The sequence below is a fragment of the Eptesicus fuscus genome, chromosome 7, assembly GCF_027574615.1.
Source record: "Eptesicus fuscus isolate TK198812 chromosome 7, DD_ASM_mEF_20220401, whole genome shotgun sequence".
Lineage (NCBI taxonomy): Eukaryota > Metazoa > Chordata > Mammalia > Chiroptera > Vespertilionidae > Eptesicus > Eptesicus fuscus.
In genome coordinates, this window is record NC_072479.1 from 52,595,364 (window position 1) to 52,623,306 (window position 27,943).

General features: G+C 48.6%; 3 protein-coding genes across 3 annotated transcripts in view; 1 reads left to right on the plus strand and 2 right to left on the minus strand.

Moving 5' to 3' along the window:
- Nucleotides 1-3,976: 3,976 nt before the first annotated feature.
- INHBE (inhibin subunit beta E) lies at nt 3,977-5,291 on the minus strand. Its single transcript, XM_008148688.3, has 2 exons — nt 4,994-5,291; nt 3,977-4,734 (listed from the first exon to the last, which is right to left on the minus strand). The coding sequence occupies exons 1-2, from the start codon at nt 5,289-5,291 to the stop codon at nt 3,977-3,979; spliced, it is 1,056 nt and encodes a 351-aa protein (XP_008146910.1).
- A 6,943-nt stretch (nt 5,292-12,234) lies between these two features.
- On the minus strand, nt 12,235-20,000 carry INHBC (inhibin subunit beta C). The gene is made up of 2 exons (XM_008148687.3): nt 19,688-20,000; nt 12,235-12,980 (listed from the first exon to the last, which is right to left on the minus strand). The coding sequence occupies exons 1-2, from the start codon at nt 19,998-20,000 to the stop codon at nt 12,235-12,237; spliced, it is 1,059 nt and encodes a 352-aa protein (XP_008146909.3).
- Nucleotides 20,001-22,746: 2,746 nt separating this feature from the next.
- The window catches only part of R3HDM2 (R3H domain containing 2), a 163,422-nt gene continuing 158,225 nt past the window's right edge, over nt 22,747-27,943 (plus strand). The window contains exon 1 of the mRNA XM_054718933.1: nt 22,747-22,958. The gene's annotated coding sequence lies outside the window, so the exon portion shown is untranslated. The remainder of the gene's footprint in view (nt 22,959-27,943) is intronic.

Below are 27,943 nucleotides of genomic sequence, written 5' to 3' on the forward strand. Positions count from 1 at the left end.
GAAACTGCAGGGAGAGAAAGTGACCGGGCAAATAAAATAAGGTGTGTGTGGAGAGGAGAGCCATCAGGACACCTTAGGTTCCCGGGTATCCCAGCTGGCTTCCCAAGGGTTAACTCCAACAGACCCCCGGGAACCCCCATAGTGACGTAAAGGGCGGGGTCTGAGCCGCCTGGCGGGGATGCCGGGGAGATAATGGGGGAGGGGGTCTGGACCCCGCCCCCCTAGGGAAAACCACTCTAACTCCGGCCCTTACAACTCCCCCAGGAAATCGCCCCGCCTTCTTCCTCTACCCGACCGTAAAGCTCTATCCTAGGAAGACCCCAGTTCTCCAGCCCCCCAAAATCTCCGTTTCTCAGTCTCTATGGGATCCCCTTTCCCTAATCCTGTCCCCAAAGCTAGCTGCACAGGGCGGATTGTTTCGGGGTCACGGGGCCTGAAAGAGGCTTCAGAGCGGCGAGCAAGGGCAGGCAGGGTGGTCTGAGCCAGAGGAGGGGCCTGGTCCAGCTCCCGTTTGGGAGGGGGACCCACAGGGATGCACCGGCAGGCAGTGGCTAGCGGTCCCGCCCCGTCCCAGTAGGGGTCTCCCTGCCGCTCGCCCCAGCTGTCCTGGTGGTCCTGAGGTCAGAGGGTCAAGACAAGGGCTCCTGGGCTCCTCCTTAGCACCCTGCCCACAACCCTTGGGGACGCGGGAGTCCAAAGTCCTTGGGGCGTCTTTCTAGGGCCTAAACTAGACACGGGTCCCTCCAGCCCTCTTCCTTGTCCAGAAGACACTCCTTTTCCAAAAACACAGGCACCAGCAAGCACATCTGTCACAAGTCAGGTCAGGGGTTCTTAGCCCCGCCGACCCCCCCCCCCCAGTGGTTTTGTCACCTCACGCACACCCATCCCACCCCACCTGGGGTTCTCTCCTTAGCTGTCCCCTCCTTTCAGAAACACTGACGTCTTCCAGCCGGCGCTCAGACACACCTGGAGTGCCCTCTCTACCTTGCAGACCTCCAGCTAGCCGTCCCTCCAGCCTCTTCATCCCAACCTCATGAAAGCGAGATGTTTCTAATGTATGGGAGAGGCAGAGACAGACAAAGAGATCCACAGTTGCCTGAGACAGACACACAGACAGTCCGAAGAAAAAAAAAGAGAAACAGAAAAAGGGAGATACAAATGAAAAAAATTCTCCAAACGTTCTAGTATCTCACCCCAGGCTCTCCCACCCCAATTCTGCCGCTGTGCCCCAGTTCTCATGGCTGGGCAGAGTCCCTCACAAGCAGAGCATCCCCTCAGGCCCCCTCCCCCACCTCTCCCAGGTGGTCCCCCGCCTGCCCCCCTTCTCACCTCTGTCTGGGCGCTGGGGCTCGGGATGCGCGGTCCAGGGCTGGAGTCTGGGCTGGGGGGTGCGGTGGGAAGGGGGGGCGGACGGGGCCACTGCAGCGCAGCCTCAGTGCCACCCCCACCCCCCCTAACCTGGCCCCCAGCCCTCCCGCCGGCCCAGCCCGCCGGGCCGCGAGCCGGGACCACCCGCGAGAAGCGCAAACTTTTTTTTCCCCTAATGCAAAAACTTTTTCTCGCTCAAGCCGCTGGCGCGCCGCCGCTCTTCCCGCTTGCCCTTCACCTCCCTCCTATTTCCCTCCCTCTTGCCGTTCTGTAGGATGAGGCGGGGTAGCTGGAAGCCAGAGAGGGGGTGCCGGGCTTATTGCACCCCCAGGACCCCCAGGATCCTCCCCCTCCCTTGAGGGACCCTATGCTGCCCCCCCCCCAACTGAACACGCTGCTGCTGGTGGGCAGTAAATCCCGGCATGGATTTTTGGACCGGCTGTCCACGAAGAGGCCCTGAACCAGTGCCAGGAATACATTGCAGGGCGGGAAGGGGGCGACGAAAAAGTTCATTCCAGAAAGATTATGTTGGAGGTAGGGTCTTCGACTTCGGTGCCTAATGAGCACCACCCTGCGGTTTCTCGGCTGTCCTCACTCTTTGGATGGAACACGAAAGAGCTGGGACGGAGTTGGGGGGTTTGTTGGAAACAGGATTGTGACAGCCTTGGGTTGGGGGCCCTGAGCGTAAGGTGAGGGTTCTATGGACCATAAAAGGAAAAGAGGCTGAGGCAATGGGTGCAGAGTGTGTGGACACAAGGTTACTAGGGAACCCTAGCACTGAGGCACTGTTCCGAGGAACCCCGGTTCTCCTTGTTCTCGAAGTTCTGGAGAATGCGGCCACCTCCGCACCTCTGCGCTGTCCGCTCTTTCTGCTCTTCCAGGCTGTCTGCTCCCTCTGCTGGCCTTTTTGGAAAATGACACCCCCCTGGAGTCCTGGAGGCAGAGGAAACTTGGGAAGCCAAAGGAACAGGGTTGACAGATAGCCACCAAAGCCCAGTCAGGAGTCCAGGGAGGCGGTTGTATGAGCCCCCAAAACCGCACTGGCAGAGGCTGCTAGTGCAGAGCGGTAGTGTCTAATAGTGTCTCTTTGGATTTGTGTTGCCATGGTGATCAGATGCAGGGAAAGGGTCAGCTATTTCATTCTCTTGGACCTTTCTTTATGAGAAAGGGGCGAAAGCATGGTGGGGGGAAAGGTCCCTTTATTTTCTGTTACCCTCAGACAGACCTCCCACACCCTAACTCTGCTTCCAAGAACCACTTCCTTGGGGCTGTAGTTTAACTTCAGTCTGAGGGTCAAGGGGAAAAGGTGACACTAGGAAGTGATCTGAGGCCAGACACATATAGATAGTAGCTGTGAGGTACAGATAAGGAGCGTATTTGAGCTCCCTCCCCCATGTTTCTTTGACCCAGACACCAGTTATACCCAGAGGGTCAAGCACGACCAGAGTTCACTGGAGAAGAAGGGATCCTACTCATGCTCCGGTCTCAGCCATGTGCCCCATCCTCCAGGGTAGTTCTTTTAGGTCACACCGCTTTCTCCTTCCCACACCGCTTTCTCTAGATCAGCAATTCTCAAATATTTGGCTTCAAGGCCACTTTACACTCTTTAGATTTACCAAGCTTTTGTTTATGTGGTTTATATCAATTTACCATATTAGAAATTAAAACTGAAAAAAGTTTGTAACACAAGAATACACAAAGCACATATCCCATTAACAATGTCAGAAAGATGATGTAATCACATGTCACCAGCCGCTGGAAAACATTGAATGCTTTTGAGATAATGAAAATAAAAAGGCAAACAACATCTTAGTACTATTATGAAAATAGTTGTGACCCCATGGACACCCCTGAAAGGGCCTCAGGAACCTCCCATGGGTCCCCAGACCGCACCTTGAGAACCATTGCTCTGGACCATCACCCCAGCCCTTTATGACTCAAACTGGTTGATTTTTTTTTCTTCATTTTTATTAGGAAAGTATAAATGTTTGTCTCCCCAGTGGATCCTGCCCCTCACTGGGAAAAACCAAGGAACTTCTCAGACTCAGCACTCTTCTCTCCTGACTCCCATTTCTGGGGTTCTGCTCAACACCTTTCCTCAGCCCTTGCCCATCTCCTTCTTGACCTTCCCTTAAAGCACTTCCACAGCCCGACCCCCGGCCAGCCTGTTTCCCCTGCCCCAAGTCTGCTGGACCCTCCGTCTGCTTCTTTCTTCTCTCACTTGAGGACTTTGTCTTCTTGGGAGAGACTAAGTCATGTTCTCTGCCTGCTTCTTCCCTCCCTCCCTCCCTCCCTCCCTCCCTCCCTCCCTCCCTCCCTTGCTGCTGCTATTTTCTCATAGGGCTTAGGGCAGGAAATCATGCTTTCTGGGTAGATTCCTTCAGAGGACACACTTTCTCCAGCTCCCCACACATCAACCAGCCTGGAATAGACCAGCGCCTGGATAGGAAAGTGTCCGTTTGGGTCCCAGAGAGGTCAACTCAGTCATACTGCCCGGTGGCCCATTGGGTGGTGGTGCAGATCAGGAATCTGATGCCTCCAGCCACAGATGCCCTTTGCCTGGGAACCCCCAACTTGATATCTTTACTTTGACCCCCAGATCCTCTTGCTAGCTGCAGCCACAGGCCTCCACCACCATATCTGGCACATCTGTCTTGACCACATTACCATCACGGTTCAGGTAGAGGAGAGAGAGAGGCCTTCGGGTAGTAGGGACACAGCAGGAGGTACCCAAGGGCCAAGGGTTGTTGGCCTTGAGGAGGCTGAAGACAGCAGAATGGAAGGAGGCAGCAATGCCCGGGCTGCCAGCCAGGTGGGAGGGGCACTGCCCACTGCAGTAATTTAGCTGGTACCCCTCAGGCTGCAGGATCCAGTCCCTCCATCCCAGTTCCTGGAAGTCTACGTAATGGTCTCGCCTACAACATAAGGGAGTCTCAGGTTCACAGGTGGGGGTCCTCCTCCTGACGCGGCCTGCTCCCTGCCCATTGGGACGGGTCTTAAGCTCCAGGAAGGGCCGCTGGTTTCCCTCTGTGTCCAGGAGGCGCGGAGGTTGGCCGGCAGCTGTGCTGTTGCCTTCTAGGGGACTGCAGTCCAGTTGGAGTCTCAGGACACGGGACTCCTCGCCCCTCAAGCCACTAGAGGGCAGAGTCAGGGCATGCCAGCCAGGGCTTGTAATTGGGTGCTCAGCCAGGAAGGCCCCGGACCCTCTGTGCCTCCTCCTTGTGTCCCATCGAAAGATCTTCAAGTAAAGAGTGCCAGGAAGGGTGGGAAGTACATGAAGCCATAGGCGCGCGTGGAACAGCTGGTGGGACCGAGGAGTGGACAGGTGGAAGGTGAGCATGGAGCTGCAGGTTGAAGTGGAGGAATCTGCCAGAAAGATGGAGAAAGGACTGAGGGACTGAGCAGAACTGGAGCTCTCCTCCGAGACTCCTGCAAGCCCTGCCCACTGCTCTCCCTAGCGCCCCCCTTTAGAAGAAACAGGGACTGTCTAGCATCCTCTGCACCCAGTCCCTGCCCCATCTTCTCCTCCTCCTCCCACGCCCTGCTCTGTCTGCCTTGTCTGCCAGCCTCCCTTTCTGCCTCCCTTCCCCTGCTTGCTTTCTGCCTCTCTCTCTCTCTCACCCACCTGTGGTGGTAGCAAAGCTGATGACCTCCTCCCCTTTCGTCGGAGCCACACTTCCCTGCTGTAGTCTCCGGAGAGCTCTGCTCAGTGCTGCCTGGGGTGGAGGGTTAGTTATCCTGGGACGACTGGTCAGGTGCAGCCCCTCCAAAATTTGCTGCTTGGCCAGCTCTAGGACCAGAGCTCGTTCTGCTTGGGGTGCCAGGGTGGGGCCCCCACAGGAGGGACACACAGACCTTGTCTCCTGTGCCCACACCAGTGCCCACAGCAGCACCAGCCGGAGCTGGACACCAGGAAGCCCCATGTTCCTGGTGAATGGCCCTGGGTCGAAACGGGAGCCTCCGATGGCAGTTGCTCCTGCTGTTGAGTCTGATTGCACGGAGGCCAAAGAGGGCACAGCAGCGGCGGGCAGGAGTGCCACACCTACCCTTAGCCAAGGGCAGAGCCACCTGTCTTCCGTTGCCTGGTAGAAAGTGGACGGTCCGATGGGTACCTGTGTTTAGCACAGTCTGCCAATTTGACCCTCGCAGCTCATGTCTGGTTACTGACTGGGGCCTCTTTAGAGCCTGTAGCCTGGGGCTCCCGCACCTCGTGGTCAGCCTGCAGACCTGCCTTCTGAGCACCAGATTGGCCAGCTCTGCTGCCCATCAAGCCCCTGCAGGGGGTGGATGTCCCCCGCCCCCCCCCCGCCACTGGAGCTCAGGTTTCACCATCTGGCCCTGGTCACTGAGCTTGAGGTAGGGGTATGGGTGGGGGCAATGTGGACACGCATGATGCAAGAAAGAGGATGATTTCACATGGTCAGCCCTCAAGGTCTGGGACTGGGGGGAGGGAACTCCATATAGCAAGGTGGGGAAGGGCAATTTCCCCTCATCCCTTCAGCCTTTCTAGCTCGCTCTTTGGCCACTGCTGCAGCAGTTGCTGTGATGCAGCTGCGAGTTCCCCTGGTTATTTCCCTGGGGTCTCTGGGCTAGAAGGAGAACTCTGGTTTCTATTTTTAGCAATGGGTCTGGTACAGGGGGAGAGGTTGGCAGGTGGGGGCGGGAGGAGCAGAGTCCTTTTGCCCAGGCCCAGGTGTCAGTGCCATGGGACACAGAAGTCACTCCCTGACCCTGCCTGTGCTGGCTGCCCAGAGTCCAGTTGGACTGGAGCACACGTGGAGGAGGGCAGGGGCATGGGGTTGGCACGTTACTGTGATGTCTGGGGAAACCCAGAAAGGTGGGGGCGGTGGGGTTGATGCAATCTTACAGCAGGGCAGAGTCCACCAAGGCTGGCAGAGGGCATGGGACTTGGGGGGGCCTGTACCCAGCTGCTGGTTCTCTTGCAGGGACTGTGAGAGTTGCTTAAATGTGGGGCATCCTACAAGTGGTGCCAGGTCTCTCTTAATGGGGATGAGAAATGGATGGTTTAGGACTTGTAAGAGAAGAACAAACAAAAAGTGCAGCAACCTTAGTTCAGTCCCAGCCGTCCTTATCCCACTCCCTCACTGACTATAAATCGGAGGGCCAGGCCCCTCCACCTTGAATTTACGAGGGAAGGCCTCATGCTAGCCTTTCTCCTTACACCTCAGTTTCTTCAAGAAGAGGGAGGAAGAGAGCGTGATTTGGAAGTGTGCCCCCACTCCATTTTATTCATCTCCCCGCTATTTAGCGGGGGTGTGGTGGGGGGCTGTCAAGAGAGCCTGCTAATCCAGCAGCAAGCAGGGCGAGAGGTGGTGCTTTGGGGGCTGGGTTTCAGTACCCCCGATGTCCACCGTGTGGCAGTGCAGTGCTACCGACAGCCACTGTCTTCGCTCTGACCCGTTTCCCAGAGAAGGGGCCCCCAGCGGGGTGGAGAGATGCAGTGCTTCCCAACCTCTCACTCTGGGAACCCTGACTCCCCAACAGGAGACAGAGAAGCTGGTCCCTCTGCTCTCACATCTCGCCACTGCCAGAGAGCAGAGAGTGCTGTTAGGACCAGCATCGCTGCTGCCTTTGGTTTTGGACCTCATCACGCTGGCAGGTGGCAGTGGAACTTGGTGATGGGTGCGCGGTTCTTCCTAGAAACTCAAGGCACCTCGTGGAGGGGAGCAGGGAGAAGGGACAATGAGACTTTACAGACCTCCTGTCCACCCTGCATTTCCCCCCAGGGCCGGAAACATTCAAGCCCCTCTGTCCAGTGCTCTCCCCAGCTCCGTCTCTGTTGATCCGGCTGGTGACAGCCCTCTACCCGCTGGGGTCCGGGCCGTAGAACTGTAAGACAGAGGTTTTGCCCACAACGGCGTTTCAGAGGGCTTACCTGTTGGTGCCAGGAGGCAGAGTCCAGGGAAGCAGCAAGAAATAGCTGCAGGAGTCGCTGACCCCACCCCTCCCCTCTGTCAGGTGCCCCCAATTTCCAGCTCTTCCTATCCTCTTGCTGCTGTGCCTGGCTTGGCCCTACCTCCTCACTGACACTTACGTCAGAACCCAGCTATAAATATGCTCTTAGCATCTTAGTCACTTTTCCCAAGAAGTGCTCCTGAGTTATAAATACTCCAGCCATCTGCCTCATTGGCCCGCCCTACCACCAACCTGGTTGGGGCTGGGGGATAGCGACAAGGCTTAGGGGTGGGTAAGGAAGTAGAAGAATCCTGAGTGATTATCTTGCTTAAATGAGAAAAGTCTGACAGTCTAGAGTTAGGGACTCAGGGGACTCTGGAAGAAAAGGTTTGAAAGCAGACATACCCACTCTTTCTCCTTGTTATAGAAGGCAGAGCCACAGAAGAAAGGATACTGATCCCGTGTTTATTTAAAATTTTGCCTTTTTTCTTTTCTTTTTTTAAAAATATATTTTATTGATTTTTTACAGAGAGGAAGAGAGAGGGATAGAGAGCTAGAAACATCGATGATAGAGAAACATCGATCAGCCGCCTCTTGCACAACCCCTCCTGGGGATGTGCCCGCAACCAAGGTACATGCCCTTGACCAGAATCGAACCCGGGACCTTTCAGTCCGCAGGCCGATGCTCTATCCACTGAGCCAAACCGGTTTCGGCAAAATTTTGCCTTTTTTCATCATGGATTTTTTTTTGGCATTAATCTTGATGTTTTAAAAAATATTGAATTAAAATATTATTTATTTTTGCCCTATCCAGTTTGGCTCAATGGATAGAGCCTGCAGACTGAAGTGTCCCAGGTTCGATTGCGGTCAAGGGCACATGCCCAGGTTGGAGGCTCAATCCCCAGTAGGGGGTGTGCAGGAGGCAGCCGGTCAATGATTCTCTCTCATCATTGATGTTTCTATCTCTCTCTCCCTCTCCCTTGCCCCTAAGGTGAGTGCTTCACTCTACCTCCCCTTAGTCTTGGCTCTGGGGACTGAAGTGGTGGGAGGGAGGGGAGTTGGGTGGGTGAAGGGAGAGGTACCAGAAGATTCCCTTAAATTCTCTCCTTAGATGAAGATCTCAAGTTAGAGGTGGGATAACGCCCACGAGGTTGCTCAGGAAGCCCCACAGCTCAGCCTTGCAGTCCCTCAGGAGGTCCCTTTCAGACTTTCTCCTCTAGGGTTCCTATTCCAAGGACCTCAGACCCTGGTAGAAGGGGGTTATAAGCTGAGCAAACACAGACATCACGTAACCCAAAGGCCACATGGGTTTTGCAAAATCTCGGCCTTGGGCTGCAGACAATATCGACCCATGGTGCAGGGCTGTCCAACCAAAGGGAGGAAACGGTGGGGGAAGAGGGCAAAGGTCTAGAGCAGTGATTGTCAACCTTTTTCATCTCATGGCACACACAAACTAATTACTAAAATTCTGCGGCATACCAAAAATATATTTTTTGCTCATATGACAAAAAAACTGTACTTTTGATTGACTTACAAAAATATAATAGTAATTACCTACCTTTTTTGCTCCAAAGTGACTTTAAAAAAAACCAGGTGTCTAGCCCTGGTGGGTGTGGCTCAGTTGGTGAGTGTCCAATGTACTGAGAGGTCGCCAGTTGGATTCCTGGTCAGGGCATATGCCCAGGTTGTGGCTCGGGTTGTGGGCTCCATACTCAATAGGGGGCATGCAGGAGGCAGCAGATCAATGTTTCTCTCATGGATGTATCTCTCCCTTTCCCTTCCTCTCTCTCTAAAAATCAATTAAAAAATCATTAAAAAATAAAATGTCGCCCTAACCGGTTTGGCTTAGTGGATAGAGCGTCGGCCTGCGGACTCAAGGGTCCCAGGTTCGATTCCGGTCAAGGGCATGTACCTTGGTTGCGGGCACATACCCGGTGGGGAGTGTGCAGGAGGCAGCTGATCGATGTTTCTAACTCTCTATCCCTCTCCCTTCCTCTCTGTAAAAAATCAATAAAAATATATTTAAAAAAATAAATAAATAAAATGTCTATACTTGTAAATAAGGATTTCTGGTACTAAGAACTAATCAGACGCAACCTTATTATGTGATGTGATCAATAAGATGCAACTCTGTTATATGACCTATATATTTGTGGTTCAAGACAGGCATTCACACAAGATGGCTATTGTTGTTGTTGTCAGGTATTGAATGTTTTTAAAATACTTGCAGCCCAGCTGGTGTGGCTCAGTCATTGAACATCCACCCATGAACCAGGAGGTCATGGTTCGATTCCCAGTCTGGGCTCATGCCCAGGTTGTGGTCTCAATCCTCAGTGAGGGGTGTGCAGGAGGCAGCTGATTGATGATTCTCTCTCATCATTGATGTCTCTATCTTTCTCTCCCTCTCCCTTCCTCTCTCTGAAATAAATAAAAACTTATAAAAAAACTAGAGGCCCAGTGCAAAAATTTGTGCATGGGGGGGGGCGGTCCCTCAGCCCGGCCTTCACCTTTTTGCAATCCATGACCCATTGGGGGATGTCTGACTGCTGGTTTAGGCCCGATCCCACAGCATCCCTCTCGCAATCTGGGACCACTGGCTCCTAACCACTCACCTGCCTGCTTGCCTGATTGTCCCTAACCACTCTGCCTGATGGCCTGATGCCCCTAACTGCTCGCCTGCCTGATAGCCCCAAATGCTCTATCTGCCTGCCTAATTGCCCCTAACCACCTCTGCCTTGGCCCCCAATGCTTCGTCTGGAAGGACATCCGGAATGACGTCCGGAAGGTTGTTTGGCTGTCCAGTCTAATTAGCATATTACACTTTTATTATTATAAATTCTTGAAAATGTCTGGTCTAGAGAGAACCCAGAAACCCAGTCGCAAAGTAAATTCCTCCCTCTTCTCACTCCAGGCCTTCCTTTTTTTCTCCCTGCCCTACTGTAGCAGCCCTTAGCTGGTTCCAGCTTCCAATAAGGACTCCTGGATGGAGGCCTGAGAGTTGGTGAAAGGAAGGCAGCCATGTCTGAACCATTCCTCTGCCTCCCCCCACATGTGTGCCCACAGGTTGTTGGCCTACTTTCTGATTGAGCAATGATCTGTGAGTACAGGGGGAAGAGAGGACCAGGTAAAACTCAGGTCTTTATTAGCCTTGAGACCAGGCTAATAAAGGGTGCAGGGGGCCTAACAAAGGAGGGGAGGCAGCCTGGAGAAGGCAGGGCATGAAGTATGGAATGGACACAATAGCTCAGCCCTGAGGAACCTGTGTGAGGAGAGCAGAAATGGATACAGCAGGCAGGCTGTCATCTGGCCTGTCAGTTGGGGTTCTCACAGGAGACAAAAGACCCACTCAGCTGTCTGTGTTTGCATCACTGAGAAGAGTTAATGAAGGACTTCTTTTAAAAAAATATTTTTTTATTGATTTCAGAAAGAAAAGGGAGAGGGAGACAAACTTCAATGATGAGAGAGAATCATTGATCAGTTGTCTCCTGCACACCTCCTACTGGGAGTCAAACTCTGACCTCCTGTTTATGGGTCGATACTTAACCACTGAGCAACACCAGCTGAGCATTGAAGGACTTCTTTACAGAGGTATGGGCAGGGTTAAGGGAACCAATGAGGGATATTGAAGCACTGAGGTACTAGTAAGAGTGGAGAGCCATTATAAGCGTGTAGCATGGAAGCAGTGATATCAGAACCCAGGCAAAGCTGAAGCCATGGGAGAGAGGAGCCAGACAGGAGCTGTAGGGACACAGTCACAGCCACAGTCACACATGGCACCTAGGCCGAGTGAGCATGAATAAGAAATATTTGGACTTCTTGCTTGTGTCTTCCTTTAGTCAAATTCAGCAGGAAGCAGGGGCCAAAGGAACTCAGGTGAGTCAGCCCCCAAGGGCATAGAGCAGGGCAGAGAAGGATAAAGAATGGATATGGTTGTGCCAAGAAAGCCTTAGGTGGGCCACCCGGGCAAGTAAGAGGGAAAAGAGCTCAAGATACAGAGAGGAATGAGCCTCATTTTGGAGAGTAACGATCTAATCTTTGGTGAAACCAAGGCAGGCGATCTTTGGAGATCCAGAAAATCAAGGGAAGGGGCTGGGTCAACTTATTTAGAGAGGGATGGGCATTGAGGGGAAAGGGCAGGGATGCATAGTGGATTATGATGTAGACTAAGAGTAGGTTATGAGTGTCTGCCTGGGTTGCACTGCTTATAGTTGGAGGTGGATCAGAGTCTCTGGGATGGCAGTTGAGCATGTGGGGCTTGCTTAATGGACTGTGCTCTGGGAAAGAGGCTGGTGGTTAGGTATGTATTTATTTTTTTAAAGGTTGACTTTTTAAAAATTAAGTTTTTATTGATTTTAGAAAGGGGAAGGGAGAGGGATAGACAAATAGAAAACTATGAGAGAGAATCATTGATTGGCTGCCTCCTACCTGCCCCCTACTGGGGATCTAGCCTACAACCAGGGTATGTGCCCTGATGGGGAATTGAATCGTGACCTCCCAGTTCACGGGTCAATGCTCAACCACTGAGCTACCCAGACCAGGCACAGTGACTCTCTTTTTTTTTTTTTTAATATATTTTTATTGATTTCAGAGAGGAAGGGAGAGAGAGAGAGAGAGATAGAAACATCAATGATGAGAATCATTGATCGGCTGCCTCCTGCACGCTCCCTACTGGGGATTGAGCCTGCAACCCAGGCATGTGCCCTTGACCGGAATCAAACCCATGACCCTTCAGTCCACAGGCCGACGCTCTATCCACTGAGCCAAGCCAGCTAGGGCACAGTGACTCTCTTTAGATGAAGACCTCCTTAAGTCAAAGTTGGGATAATTTCCATAGGTTGCTCAGGAAGAGGGATTGCACCTTCTGTACAGAGGCAGTAATGGAGCCAGTCCCTGTTCTCAAGGAAGGGCATCTCTGTGGGGGCATATTTGCCTACCCTACCTTGGGGTAGACTAACTGCACCCACAAGCCTCGACCACCATGTCAGGTATGTCAGTCTTAACAATGTTGCTGTCCCTGTCATAGTAGAGCAGAGACAGGGGGCGCCGGACTGTGGGCACGCAGCATGAGCCCCCTCCAGCTGTGCCTGTAGCTGTGTTGGCCTTGAGAAGATTGAGCACGGTGGTGTGAAAGGAGGCAGCAATGCCAGGCATGCCTGCCACATGCAGCGGGCACTGCCCAGTGCAGAAGTTCATTGCGTAGCCCTCAGGCTGGATGATCCAGTCATGCCAGCCAATCTCACGGAAGTCCACGAAGAACTCTTGTCGACAGCACATCCTGGACCCACTCTGGCAGTTGATGCCATGACGTCGAATCCGGTGCTTGCTCCCAACTCTCACCCGGGCTGTCACAAAAGGCCTCTGGGCAGCCCCACTCAGGATGACTGAGCGCTGGGCTACCTGGCCTTCAGGTACAAGCTCCAGGGTCAGGTGTCCCTGGCTGCAGGCAGCCTGAGCTTCAGGTCCCAGAAGGAGCTGGTGCCAGCCACTGGCATCCATCTTTAGCAGGTGCTGAGTGGCCCAAGTGAGGTTGGCTTCATGTGAACCGAGCACAAGGACCCTCACCTTCAAAGTCCAGGTGGTATTGGGAGGGAGCTGCACAAAGAACCTGAGGCTAGCCTCCTGGACCTCCATGCCACCAGCAGTTCTATCAGAGAAGAAGTGGAAATCAAGACGAGTCTGGTTGATGCTGGAGAAGCCTGTGGACACAAGAAGCCCCAGTCATTGTGGTGTGCTGCGTGTCAGTTCTAATCAGCTACCTCTCTATTCTCTGCACACTTGAACACTCTGCTCATTTTTGACCACGTTGCTGACTGTACTTTGCTTCTTAAAAGTCCTTTCTTTTTTGGCTTTCATTACACAACTCTCTTTTGATTCTTCCTTGATTTTATTTGCTGGCTTTTCTTTCTCTGACCAGCACTTTAATGCAAGAGTTTTCCAAAGTTTGCCTTTTATACTGAGGAGAGCTCTTACCCAAACTCATGGTGAGCCAAAACAACTTTTATTCTGGTGATTCTCAAATCTGTATGTCCAGTCCAGACCATTTTGCACCTCTGGACTGGACATGTAGATTTGGGAATCATCAAGCTTCAGGACACATAAATGTCCTGCCAGCACATTAAAATCAATTTGTCCCAAATGAAAATCATTATTTTCTTTCTTGCTGATCTCTCTTTTTGTTCTTAGAATTGGTGGTGCCACTACCCTCCTTATCATCTCTAGAAACCCTGTGGTCACCTCCCTCATTCCCCTTATCCAGTCCCTCACCACAGTGGTTCTAATGTCTATGTATTTCTTCCAAACCCTATTACGATTGCCACAGTTCCCCTCTTTATCCCTCACCTGCCCTACTGAAACACTTGCATTGGGTTTTTATTCCCTCCACTCCACTGAAATTACGCTTGTCAGGTTCACCAACACCTGCCACGTTGCCAAGTCCAATGGTTTCATCTCTTTATAATCATCTTACTTGACCTTTAAGCAGTGTTTGACATACTTAACCATTCCCTCCTTCTTGAAATAGTATTTTTCCCCCTCCTGGCTTTTGTGACTCTGGCCACTCCATTTTGATCTTTTTTTTTGCTGACAACTCCTCTTTCTCTGCCTGACCTCTACATGTTGGAAGTCCTGAGCTCTCTTCTCCTTTTTCTTCTATATGTATACTCTCTCTCAGAATGGTCTCATCAATTCCCATGGCTTTTAATTTCATCTATTTGCTGATGACTACCAAATATATACCCCTGGACCTGATTTCTCCCCAAGCCCCAGGCTTGTATATCCAACAGCTGATCTGATAACCTAGTTGGATAGCCAATGATATTTCAAACTTTTCATGTTCAAAGAAGAACTCTAGATTTATCTCCCAAAACCCATTCCTCCTCCAATCTCCTCCTTCCATATAAATGCATTGCTTAAGCCAAAACCTTGATTGCTCTCAACTCGTACTTTGAAATTATCTGCAAGACCTGTCAAATCTACCTCCAATTCATAATATAATTTCACTGATCTTGTCTCCTTTACTATACATTAGTTCAGTGATTTTCAACCTTTTTCATTTCATGGCACACACAAACTAATTACTAAAATTCTACGGCATACCAAAATATATATATTTTTGCTGATCTGAAAAAAAAAGGTATAATTTTGATGGATTTACAAAAAAAAAAATGGTAATTACCTACCCCTTTTGCTCCAAAGTGACTTAAAAAAATCAGGTGTCTAGCCATGGCAGATGTGGCTCAGTTGGTTGAGCGTCCAATGCACTGAGAGGTTGTCAGTTGGATTCCTGGTCAGGGCACATGCCCAGGTTGTGGCTCAGGTTGTGGGCTCGATCCTCAACAGGGGGCATGCAGGAGGCAGCAGATCAATGTTTCTCTCGTGGATGTATCTCTTTCTCCCTCTCCCTTCCTCTCTCTCTAATTCATGAAATTCATCATCTCAAAAACCTTATTAGTGAAGAAAGCCCAAACTCTTTTAGGAAGCAGTCATAAGCCCATTATGATTTGATCTAAGCTACCCTTTTTCTCTTTATCAAGTTAAGAGTACTTTATTGTGGGAATGCCACTGGCACTTTCATGGACATAAAAGGACAGAAAATAAAGTTCAACTAGTGTTCATGTGAATTGGAATGTCAGGAATAAGACAGCTTTTGACAGCTTTCAGAGCCAATATGATCTCTCTCATCTCTGTTTCTATGTAAGTCTACTTCATTCTTTTCTCTCTGAAAGTTTGGACTTTCTTCACTAATAAGGTTTTTGAGATGGTGAATTTCATGATCTAGCCAAGTTTTTGGCAAGTAACTCTGGTGTCAGTGTAAAATAAGAATTAAAGAAATAAAAGACCATTCATTCAACAAATTTTTATTAGGTGCTGACTATGTACTAAGTGAACCATATAATGGTGAACCATACAGGCACAATCTCTACCTTCATGGAATTTATATTCTAGCTGGCTTGGATATACTTCTGACTCCTCATCAGCTTTCTCAACTCCCAAAATGGTGGCCACAGGTGCTGAGTCTGCAGAACCTTTTACTCACCTCTTCCTAGCTAAGAGAGCTGATCTTTCAGTGTCCCAATTCCAAAATCCCAGAAGAGTCTGATTGGCCTAACTAATCTTTTCTTGCTAGGTCACTAAGCACCTTACTGTTAGGACCTCTAAAGTCACTCCAGTTATGGCAGGCAGACATATGCTCCACAGGGGTTGTGGTAGACTATTACATCATTGGCTCCCAATTAACAACAGCTCCCAATATTCATAGCTTTGTGCAATTTCTTCCCATATTAACTCTTATCTTGGCCATGTGATTTGATTTGGCCAATGAGACACAGGCAAGCATAGTGCAAGCAGAAGCTTATACATTGAGGCTTCATCTTTTTGGAAGCCAGCAACTTGGCTTCAGAGAAACTTGGGAGAGACTACTGAATGATGAGAAGCCATGTGGAGAATCAAAGACCATCATAGATGTTCTAGCCCCATCTGAGCTTCTGCCTGAATGTAGTTACATGAGTGACCTCAGCTAGCCCATGTGGACCAGAACTGTCCAGATAAGCCCAGTCAAATCACAAAATCATGAAAAACATTGTATTTTTTCTTTTAAGCCTCTGTATTTGGGCTTCTTTGTTATATTAATGGATAACTAAAAGAGAAACTAGTATCAGAAGTAGGGTGTTCCATAATAAAGACCTAAAATATGTAGCACTGGCTTTGGGATTGGGTGGCAGGCAGAGGTTGTAAGGATGGTGAGGAGAGTGTTAATGAAGGCAGTTAGAGCAGTGAGAAAATTGCTATTGGAAGCCAGAGAAAAGGGGACACTGTATTATGTATTGGCTATCAGCTGTGATAACTTGGAAGCTAGAAGTGATATCTAACCAAGTTGTGAATTTAGCTGAAGATATTTCCAGGCATAATGCTGAAAGTGTCATTTGGCTTATTTTAGCTGCCTTATCATAAGAACTGTTAAATTTTCAAGCAGAATTTCGATAGAATATTTCAAACAGGACTTGCTAGATTGAACAATAAAATATTTTTTCATTCCTTGTCTCTCTGTCTGGCAAAAAGTTCTTCAAATAAGATATGTTCTCAAGGCAAAAATCAAACCCAGGGCACTGCCAGTAAAACATGGCCTTGGTGTGAAGAAAAAAACAAGTAAAGGGTCAGCCATAAGACCCTTTGCTATGATCTAACATCTTTGTTAAGCTCTAAAACTTAAGATGATGTTCTGTAGACCCTCTCAACAAGACAAAAGGGTTTCTAAGAATCTTAAGAGTTGTGTCCCACAACACCATGACTTGTAACGTAAGTAGGGGTCTGTCTTGACAGAGTGGAGTGCCTTTTGTCTAATTGAGTAGACTATAATTTATTATTTAGAAGGCCCACAGAGGTTTAAAGGTAATTTTAATAGTGAAAGCAGTACCAATTTGGACTAAAGGGACAGAGACAATTCAAAATGAAAAGAGGCCTGTGGGCCCCCAACTTCTCACGAGCACAGGTCATTTCTTATTTAAAAGGAAAGACATCTCAGAGGGTGCTTTCAGACATCTCAAGGAGAGCAGTGGTGGACTCTTCCTGAGAGGAGAAGAAAATCCTACCAGGGAGCAGCAGAATCAGGCACTAACCAAGGGAATTCTGGGTTTGAGATAGACTGAGATATGTGCCTGGCTAAATATCAGAATTTTCATGGGTCAGTGACTGCTCTGTGCTTCCCCATCTTCCATTTTGAATAGGAGTATCTATTACGGTTATCCTGTCTTGTCTCAGCATTGTATATTAGGTGTGTGGGAGGCAGTTAACTTGTATTTTTAGGTCACAAGCAGTGGTGTGCTGGTAAATATTTAACAACTGGATTCTAGAAGGGGAAAAACACCCTGATTTGTAGTATTTGCCAATTTCTGTGGTATAAATTCTCCCACCATGACTGATTTCAAACTATCAATGTGATGTCTCTGGATGCAGAGTTGGAAGATATTCACAATCAGCTCTCATGAGCCAGTTTCAGGGCACCACTGAAGGCCCCTACCCTAGTTTCCCAAGAGCCTCAAACTCTCTCTTTATACTTCCAGCAAGAACAATTTTCAGATCTTTATTTCACACTATGGTGTAGATAACTTAAATGAATTGAAATGAAAACTTCAGGCTAAAATATTTAAATGTGAAAGGTGAAATCCAGGCATCAGTCATTCTCACCTTCAAACTTCATCTCAGATCAGGTCCCCTCTGGCCTAAACATTGTAATCATTCATTGATTAGCAAATACGTGGAAAGTATACAGACTTTGAAGTCAGAGAGAATTGTGTTTGAATTGTGCCCCTTGCAAGCTGTATGACCTTGGCCACGTAAATAATCTTCTTTGAATCTCAGTTTTTGCATTCATAAGGTGGGAATTCTAAAGTCTACTTTATAGGGTGGTTGTGAGAATTACAGGAGGTGAGGCAGGTACACGGAATGCATGCAACCATCATTATTATTGCAATGTGCCAGGAACTGGGCTAAGTGTCAGGGATACAAAGGTGGAAAAAAACCAAAACCAGCCAGGATTTCAGTGTTCAAGGGATTCATGGTTCATGGCCATCTGTCCACCTATGCTAATCTCCAAACTACTTTTAACTCCAAATGCAATCTACTCCTTCAGACTTTCACCTGATTCCCCACTCCATTTAGGATGTTATTTACCATTCTCTTCCCATTTAAAGGCAAACTTACTCTATAATGGCAGCCCATTTGCAATCTTCTGAAAGGCCTCCCTGTCTCACCAGGTGCCAATGAGTTAATCCTGGCCCAGCAAACTCTTGTGCCTGAAGGCAGCATTGATTTCATTCTGCCTTATATTCTAAATAACTTATTTCCAGCAGCAGCAACAGCAGCACCTAAACCCCTCATGGGCAGGAGCTAAGTCTTCTATTTCCTGTTCCCTCCCACCTTAGTCTTCTGAGTACATTACCTGTATTAGCTTATTTAATTATCTCAACTATCCTCCAGTTATCCCCATTTTACAGGTAAGAAAACTATTAACAACCCAGATCACAGAGCAATAAGTGTCTGAACAAGGATTTGAGCCCAGGCTATTTGGCTCTAGAATCGTGTTCTGAATCATGAACAGAAGCACATTTTGAACTAGAATAAGGTCTCATGCATCACTGGGGACTCTAGACTATGGTCAAGCTGACCTGCAATGTGATTTGGTTGTTTTAACGCAACCAATGTTTATTGGGCATCTATTATGTTTGGGAGAGGCAGAGTGGTGTAGTGCCCAAGGCCATGGATTCCAGAGCCATGACTGGTTCCACCACTTACCAGTCATGTGAACTTTAGCAAGTTACTCAACCTCTACGTGCCTCAGTTTCATCATCTCTAAAATGGGATAATGATAGTACTTTCGTCACTGAGCTGTTGTGAGGATCTTCAGGCATTAGTATATGTAAAAGGCTTAAAACACAGTACACACTGTAAGTGTAAGTTCTTTCTACTATATAGTGGCCTCTGGTGATAACATGAGGAATAAATGACAGTTCCTGACCTCAGGGTTGATATCCTATTGGAGGACAGGCTTTATAGAAAACCTGAAAATAGACAATTTCACACAGAGAGTTCTGGTTCAAGGTAAGGGAGCACCTCACCCTCGGGCCAGCGTGGGTTTTTTGAGAATGGGAGTGCCGGGTCTCGAAGTACAGACCAGGAATGGGAAGGGCCTTCAGACCTAAGAAAGCGCTTGTAAGAAGCTCAGAGGACAGATACTAGTAGATCACTTTGTGTTCTCTTTCTAGGGTACTGTCTCCGAATTCTTGATCTTTCTCTCCAGCTGCCCACTAAGTTCTCCAACTCCTCTCCCCTCCACGGAAGTAACTCTCCTCTTCTATCCTCTATCCACCCTTCTATGTCCCATTTTGACCCTGTCCTGATGTGTGTAACTAAGGTATCAAGGCAAGAGGGCAGGGGTAGGCTGGAGAGGTCTTATAGTCCTGGTGTTTTTATTTTGCCCTTTTACCCAAATGAGGCATCTGGGGGAGAGGGGATGAAGAAGTTGGATCCTGGGCCAGAGAAAAGACAGACTCCCCAGCCTCCAGTCTCTGAGTCCAGGCCCAGGAAGTGGATGGGCTCATACCACAGCCTGGGGAAGTTTGTGGGGTCTTTAGAGAGAGGAGCTAAAGGAGATGGGGGCAGGCAATCTTAAACAAAGTGAAATTTACCCACATCCCAGCTGCCCGTTGGTCACATCTAAATGACAAGAGAGAGACTGGGGGGCGGAGAGGGGGGAGGTAGTGGGAATCCTGGATTAGGAGATTACAGGTCTTGGGAAGAAAGAGTTGGGATGGTTTGGGGGAGGAAGTCAGGGGTTAGGTTGGGGAGGACAGTTTTCCTTTCCTTGAGAGGTCAGGTTTTGAGGAAGATCTACAGGTCAGTAACCCACCTGTCTCAGCAAAGCTGATGATCTCATATTCCTGTCCCCTGTCAGCCTCCGGAAGCGCCCCCTGTGGGCGCCCATGGAGGCGCTGCAGTGCTGTCCTCAGAGCGGCTCTGGACACTGGCCGGCTCAGCGTTGGGCGCTGGCTGAGGTGCAGCTTGTCCAAGATGCTTCTCTTGGCAAGGGGGAGAAGCAGCTCCCGCTGGCTCTGCAGGTCCAAGGCATGCTCCCCACATGCCAGGCATCGACTGTCAGCTCTGGTAGTGGCCACTGTGGCCAGAGCCAGGAATAGGAAGGCCAGGAACAATGAGGAGATCATTGTTGGGGGAGGCCCTTCCTGAGTGACACAGTGAGAGAAGGCCATAAACCCCGGGCTCAGGGTCTCAACAGCTGTGGTCTCGGTTCTGTCTGGCCGCCAGAGGCTGGGAAAGGAGAATGGGTCCAGCTGGCATGACTCCTTGTTGCAGGGGAGAGAGCAGCCAAACATCTGACTTGAGAGATGAAGCCAGTTACAGGTAGAACTTGGCAGAAGCTGCTGATGCATAATCAGTGATAGGACAGAGTGGGGGATGTGAGTGGAGGTTGGTTTGTTTGGGGAAAGAAGTGTTGCTGGGCCAATGCTGGGAGACAGTGGGTTGCCCATGTGAGCTGCCAGGCCGAGGGACGAAGGTCAGAGATGAAATTCCTCTTCAGATCAATGGCCTTGCTGGGAAGCCTTGGTGGGGAAAGGGAGAGATTAGAGGTTGTAAGATAGACTATTAAAGGGTAACTTTCAAACAAGAGGCTGTTATTGGCAGGCATTTTAGGTCACTGTCATGCAGGTAATTGAGGGTTTGAGAGTTGCATTTTCCTTTGCCTGATACTTCTCATATCTCTGCCGGCCCTCAACCCAAACTCTTGTTAGCTCTTGTTCGGTTTTGCCCGAGTGAGGCTCAAAAAACATCCAGTCTGAAGGGTTGGGAGAGGAGAGGAAGTGTTCTGGCCAGGTCTTCTGTGTACTCAGCGAGAAGTCTGAAGGTGAGGAAGGGGCTTGAGAGCTAGATGTACTCTGGGGTTTCTTCTGTTTAGGAAGAGAAATTTTAAGGTTGCTCAGAACTCTCCCTTTTCTCCCCTAAAGGTCCTGAGTAGTAGATCTTCAGGGAAAGGCTTTTATTTTCACAAGGGGGATTTACCTGGCAGGAGTGGCAGATGGAGTTTGGAGCATAGGTTTTTAAGCCAGATGACCTTGGTTAAGTTCTATCTTTTCCTTTTATCAGCTGTGTGACTCTTGGCAAGTTACTTAACCTTTCTTGCTTTAGTGCCTTCATTGGAGAAATGGGATAAATTATTACCCATGATTCCAAAATCCAAAAAATAAAATCCACATTTTTGTGTGTGGGGGTAACTCATATAGTGTTTAAACCTGACCTGAACAGAAGTGAAATTATTTGTGGCCATTTAAAAAATCATTCTGAGACTACTTATATGTTTTTTACTACAGAAATAGTATTTGATTATAGGATGCTACCCTTGGAGGTACTACATAATGTACATTTAAAAATATATTTTTATTTATTTCAGGGAGAAAGGGAGAGGGAGAAAGAGATATAGAAAAATCAATGATGAGAGAGAATCATTGATTGACTGCCTCCTTCATACCCCACTTTGGGGGTTGAGCCGACACCCCGGGCATATGCCCTGGCAGGGAATCAAACCATGACCTCCTGATTCATAGGTCGGTGCTCAACCACTGAGCCATGCCAGCCGGGCCAAAATATACATTTTACATACCATTTTACCTTTCTAAAACTTGACATTTTCTAAATTCTGATCCATGTCTGGTCCTATGGATTTAAAATTTTTTTAAAAATTGATTTTAGAGATGAAGGGAGAGGGGAGAGAGAGAGAGGTAGAAACATTGATGGGCTGCCTCCTGCATGGGCTGTCTCCTGCATGCCCCCTACTGGAGATCAAGTCTGCAACCTGGGCTTGTAACCTGACCAGGAATGGAACCAGCGTCCGCTTGGTGCATGGGACGACACTCAATCCACTGAGCAACACAGGCCGGGCTGCTCCTATGGATTTTGAATATCAGATTACAGATCTATAACGATTATCTCACAGTTTTGAGATAAATAAAAAATTTAAATAATTTTGTAAAGCACTTACAGTGACTGGCACAGAGTAAGTGCTTAATAAAAGTTTATTATTATTCCTACTACATAGGTTTGTTTGTGGGCCAGAGTACCCTCACCTCTAAATGTGCTGAAGAAATTCTGCCAATATCTGCCCTTTTGGACTCTCCATTTTAATACATTCTGAAGTTCTAAAATTCAGTGTTTTTTAGTACATTCTGCAGTTCTTGTTGCATAGTAAGTATTTAATGGTCGAATTCTATCAATGTAAGACTACAACACTTCTTTGAGGTCGGTAAATTATCTAAGTACATGTAACCAATAACTAAATTGATTCTCTCTTTCCGGGTTTGCAAACTGAAGATGACTCTTAAGAACTGTATTTTAGAGGGAGGTGGTGATAAGAAGCGATTTTAATAGAATTAAATTTTTACATCTGAAAAACATGGACATTTACCTGCCACATGATCTTTATCCATGTATACTACACATTTTTATTGTAAAACTGCTCTTTTGGGCTCAGGAGTTACTGTCCTAAGTCAAAGGCTGTTTTGAAAGTGCTCTGTAAAATTAAATTTCTTTAGTTATTAGTATTATGTCTAAATTTAGGGTGAATCTGACACGCTTAATGGGTTTAAGGCGGACTAAGGATCTCAGTGGATGTGGATTGGTAGCTTGAGACACAGGTTACACAAGGGAGCGACACACTGAGCTACCCAGCGTGCCCGCGGGTGGGAGCTGGAAGGAGTCCGGGGCGTCTGCAGCCGCGCCGAGGCACACAGCGAGCGGGGCCGCGACGGGCGCAAGACGCGGTGACGTATGCCGGGCGTGGTGACGTAGCGCGCAGGCCGCAGCGGGGGGGCGGACTCTGGGCCTTTTCTTCCCCTTCTAATTTCCCCCCTCCCCCCTTTTCTCCCTTTCCGGTTTTGGTTCCCTCCTTTTCTCCCCCTCTTCCCCCTCCTTCCCAAGTCCCTTTCCCCTCCCCCGCCCCAGTTTCCCCCCCTGCACCCCTGTCCCGGGCCCGGGGGGAAACCCCCGCCGAGAAGAGCCCGCCCCCAGAAGCGCGCTGCCGCTGGCCGTCAGGGCCGAGCCGCAGCCGAGCGGCCGTGGGCCCGGGCGGCGGGCGGAGACGTGGGTGCCCTCCCCGCCACGGCCCGCGTGAGGTGAGGCCACCTCCGGGCCGAAGGGGCGGGCGGCGCGGGCGGGAGGCCCGTGGGGAGGGGGCGTGGCGGCCGCGCGGTGCGGCGGGCAGAGGCCCCCGGTCTGGGTTCCCCGCGCTGGAGCTGCCCGGGGCCGGGGGTGGTGGGTGATGGCCGGAGCCTCTGGCGAAGGACGGCCCCGAGGCTGGAGATGTCCCCAGTGTGTGGGAAAAACGCTGGCGAAAAACGGAGAAAGGGGGGCGCGGGGTGGAGGGTGGGGGGGCGGGCGCCACCTGTGGCCTGTGCAGTGGGACCTAAAAACTTGCGCCCTTTTGATGCTTGGGGGTGACTACCTCCATGTATTTCTTGGGTCTCCGTTTTCTGGAAAAAATGGGAGGGAAAGGTGTTGGAGTGTTTCAGATCATGCCGGTTTCCGAGTTTGTGTGGATTCAGGGATTTGAGTCGGAACATACAGGGAGATGTTTCTGGAGCTTCAAAGTTGGGCCTACACTAAGCCCATAACTCACTCGAGCCTCAGAAGACTATTACCGATTTCGGTTTCCTGTAGAGCCAAAAATTTTCAACATGTGTGACCGTTAGCCTAGTAGTTCCACAGAATATTTATTTACTCATAGTGAACTGTTCTTGTATAATGATGAGAAGTGACCGAATAACAGCCCCCGAGTTTCATTAAGCCAAAGAAAGGGAAAATTCATCCAATCCATTCCAGTTGGATGAATGTTCTTGTATATATTTTTTCCTGTAGACTTAACTAAAATGAAGACGCCTGAACCCTGGTTGATGTTGGTGGGCAAAATGGAGACTGGAGGTTCCACTTTTAAAATGTCACAAATTCCTAACGTTTTATTGTATTTTTGAATCGTCATACTGGCACTTAAATTGGTTTTGTGACTCTTCTTTCTTACTAATGCTTTTTCCCCCTTTTCTTTTTTTGTGTTCTTTCTCCAATATTTCTCTTTTCCCCTTTTGTGGAGCCAGGGGCATGGAGACAAAAGTTTAGTGGTGGAAAGTGGAAGGTTAGGGCTAATTCAGTTCACTCTTCAGTTGTGTTTTTTTTTCTTCCCCTGTTGCTGTTCTCCACAGGTTTGAGAGACCTGAGAACCTTTCTTGAAGGTCTGATAAATTGTCAGCAAAAGTCAAATTTCAGAGTTGCAGTTCCAGCTGTCTTTGAGTCCACTCTATGATCTATACTGTAGATCTCCACAGTTTAAAACAATTTAAAGTTTTGCTTATGTAAAGTAGGGTGCCTGATATTTTTTAATGGAAAGGAGTCAGAAGAGGAGATGGCTTCCCTTTTCTCTCAGAATAAAAACCACAGACTTTACAATTGCCTTCAAAGCCCTAGATCTGTAGCACCCTTTTGCCCCCCACCCCCCCCTAATATATGCACTGGTCCATGGCTGTTCCTTGAGGACATTTCTGCTTCAGGGGCTGTGCACTTGTTCCCTGGATCTTCCAGGATAACCATTTCCTTGTAGAGCTGCACAGCCTTGTCGCCTCACCTCCTCAGGTCTTGACTCAAATGTCACACTTAACAGGGACATTTCCTTGGCTATCTAAATTGCAAAGCCCCTCTCCCACATACATTTTCTGAATATCCTATCCCACTTCTCTGCTTGATTTTTCTCCTTACCTCTTATCAACCTATAACATGAGAGATAGCAACATCAATGATGAGAGATAATCATTGATCAGCTGTCTCCTGCAGGCCCCACACTGGGATTGAGCCTGCAACCCCGGGCATGTGCCCTTGACCAAAATCAAACTCGGGACCCTTCACTCCGCAGGCCAAACCAGCTAGGGCTAACATGCTGTATATTTAGTCTCCCCCATTAGATAGGAAGCTTCACGAAGGCAGATAGTTCTGTTTTGTTAATTGCTATATCCTTAGCATAAGGCATAGTACTTATTATGCAGTTGGTGCTTAACACATTTTTTGACTGAGTAGGTAAAGAGGAGTTTTATTCTTGAATTATCTCATTGTCATGACTTTCTGATCACGATTGGTTGTCCTTGGAGGTGTGGAATGGATTTTTACTTGGATTTGGTAAGGTATTTATTGGAAGAAATTGAGATTTTTTTTTTTCTTCTTTTGTCAGTTCTTGCCACATTTCTCTTGACAGAAGTCTTGGGCTTTCAGGTCATTGAATAAAGCACTTTGAAGGCAGAGAGGATGAAGTGTGGGGGGAACTTTGTTTGGCATTGGTGGTCTTAGAGGAAGATTACCTCACATCTCATGTGGGTAGATTTTTACCAACTGCTTCAGGCTCTTCCCTTGAGATTTGTTCACATCCCCAATGAGAGATACCATCCTTACCACTTTGGCACCAGAGAATTGAACAAGTTGGTTCCACTTTGAATTTTTCAGTAGACTGAAGATATTAGTATTTATAATCTGGGCAATATGGGTTAGGCATTTTTTTCCTCATTCATGTAGAGGCAGTTGAGCTAAAAAACGATGAATAACTTTCTCTAACAATGGTGAAGTGTTCAGTAATAGGCAACATTTGATCCTTTTAATCTCAATTCCATTTTGTGGTCATTTTTAGCAACTAAATTCTATATTAAGTCTGAAGATAAAAGAAGCAGGCCCCCTGAGTTCCGTGGATTATCCCTCATTTATTTTATCCTTTTTTGTTTCTTTTTTGTTGTTAATCCTCCCCTCGGATATTTTCCCATTGATTTTTAGAGAGAGTGGAAGGGAGGGGAGAGATGGAGAGAGAGAAACAGATGTGAGAGAGACGCATCGATTGGTTGCCTCCCGCATGCGCCTGGAGCCTACGGTGCCCTTGACCAGAATTGAACCCGGGACCCTTTAGTCCGAGGGCTGATGCTCTGTCCACTGAGTCAAACCAGCTGGTGCCCTTTCTTGTTTCTTGATTGATTGATTGGTTACTTTCATTGACCTTCTGGCCAGAGTGGCCTGGATAAGATTTCTCTTTGAGGCAGTCCTGGCCACTATTTTTCAGATTAGGAAGGCAAAGGGGTGAGGTTGTGCTTTTAACTCTGTGGGAATGCTGGTGGCAAAGCCTAAGATTTTTGCTTAACCCTTTGCCAGGACATTGAAAGCTGCCAGGCCAAAGAGAATGGTTTGTGTGTGTGTGAGAGAGAGAGTGGGTATCTTGTATCTATTGGACTGGCAATATTTGGATCTGATTTGGATATTATTAGTGTAAAGAAGTAACAGCATCAGAAATAAATTAGTAGTTCTCATTTGGTGAATACTTTCTGACATAATTTAGGCAGATTTATAGAAGCTTCTATCAGACTTCTATTGTCTCCTTTTTAATCCTTTCCCAAAGTTTCTAGAAAGTCTTTCTGAAGCTCCAGGGATAAACAGTCTGTGCCATGTTCTTACCTCTAGATAAACTAGAGGCCCAGTGCACGAATTCATGCACAGGTGGGGCCCAGCCAGCCTGGTCCCAATCGGGGTGGATCAGGGCCGGGCCTGATGGGAGGAGGAGATGGTGAGAGGTTGGCTGGCTGACCCGCCCCGATCAGGGCCCAATCAGGGCTGGGCCAGCTGGGGGGAGGGGCTGTGGGCGATTGGTTGGCGGGCCTCGCCCCCGATTGGTGTTGGGGGGCTGATTAGGGGTGAGGCCGACAGTGGGGAGGGACTGTGAGCTGGCCGGCCCCACCCCCAAATGGTGTGTGTGGGGGGCCGATCCAGGGTCAGTGGCCTGGGGGAGGGGCCATGGGTGGTTGGCCACCTGGCCCTGTTCCTGATCAGAGTGGGAGGGCTGATCGGGGGCAGAGCTGGCTGGGGGAGGAGCTGTGGGCCGATCGTGGTGGTGGGGGCCCATTGGAGGTGGGGCCGGCCAGGGGGAGGGGCTGCAGGAGGTTGGCCAGCTGCCCCTCCCCCCCATCAGGCTGGTTTGCTGGCCGAAGTGGGCGTCATAGCCACTGGTCGTTCAGGTCATTATGGCTTTCCTGTCACTGGCTTTTTATATATATAGATACTGAGTGCTGACAACGGTTCAGAGTAGGTAACAGTTTCTGAATGATGCAGTGCTTATTCCTGTGTCAGATCTCTTCAGGAACTCAAGGAAAGCTTTCAGGAAAAAGCATATTTGGGGGAAAGGATAAAAAGTGTTTTATTTTGGTTACATGGTCCTAGGAGGTACAGAGGAGAGAATTCTATGAAACTGTGTGTGTGTGTGAGAGGGAGGGGGTGCTAAGGTTTTTCTATGCCTCCTTGTAAGATTGGATAAGGGACTCTTGAGTGTTCCTCTGTGGAATGTGCTACCAATTTACAAGTAGGAAAAATAACTGGACTCATGGCTTGAATATGTGTACATGAATACAGTTGGTGCATCTAATTTTAGAGACTTTCTTCATACACAGTGGCCTCAGTATTTCCCTCCAGTTGTATCCTTCTTACCCTCTGTGTAGAAAACATTCCACTTAATAGTCTTTTAGTGGTTAACTTTTGTTCTTACCAATTTAGCAGTGTAGTAGTACCTGTTCCACCTCTCCAGTGAAGTTACCATGTTCATTCCTTCCTATGTTTGAGTTTATTTGTGAAAACAAGTATAGATAGGAAAGATTTTGTAAACAATCTATTTTAACTCCTTTTTGACTTCCCTTAGATTGCCTTAGCATATATCTGTTTTCTCCACACTTTAAAAAAATTGATGTGAAAGCCCATAATTATAATCTGCAGTGATTTTATTATTTTTATATGGGATGTATGAAAGGAAAGATTCTGGGATGCTTCCTAAATCCAGGTGTTCTTTTTGCTTTTCTGCAGGATTTCTTGTGAGTTGTACAGTCCAGGTGTTAGAGCCCATACTGAGAAAGCTATTTCAGCTTCTTGTTTTGATAATAAGTTTCCTAGAGTACTTTCTTGTGCTTTAAAAAAAAATATTTTTTAAAATTGATTTTAGAGAGGAAGGGAGATGGAGAGAGAGAGATAGAAACGCCAATGATGAGAGAATCAATTGGCTATCTCCTGCACTCCCCCTACTAGGGATCAAGCCTGCAACCTG

Bases quoted from the DNA above. Each gene is read 5' to 3' on its own strand.
- INHBE (XM_008148688.3), bottom strand. From the start codon at position 5,291: ATGGGGCTTCCTGGTGTCCAGCTCCGGCTGGTGCTGCTGTGGGCACTG. The intron at 4,735-4,993 runs GTGGGTGAGAGA...TCTTTCTGGCAG, and splicing joins CAGCTTTGCTACCACCACAG to ATTCCTCCACTTCAACCTGC.
- INHBC (XM_008148687.3), bottom strand. From the start codon at position 20,000: ATGATCTCCTCATTGTTCCTGGCCTTCCTATTCCTGGCTCTGGCCACA. The intron at 12,981-19,687 runs GTGGGTTACTGA...TTGTGTCCACAG, and splicing joins CATCAGCTTTGCTGAGACAG to GCTTCTCCAGCATCAACCAG.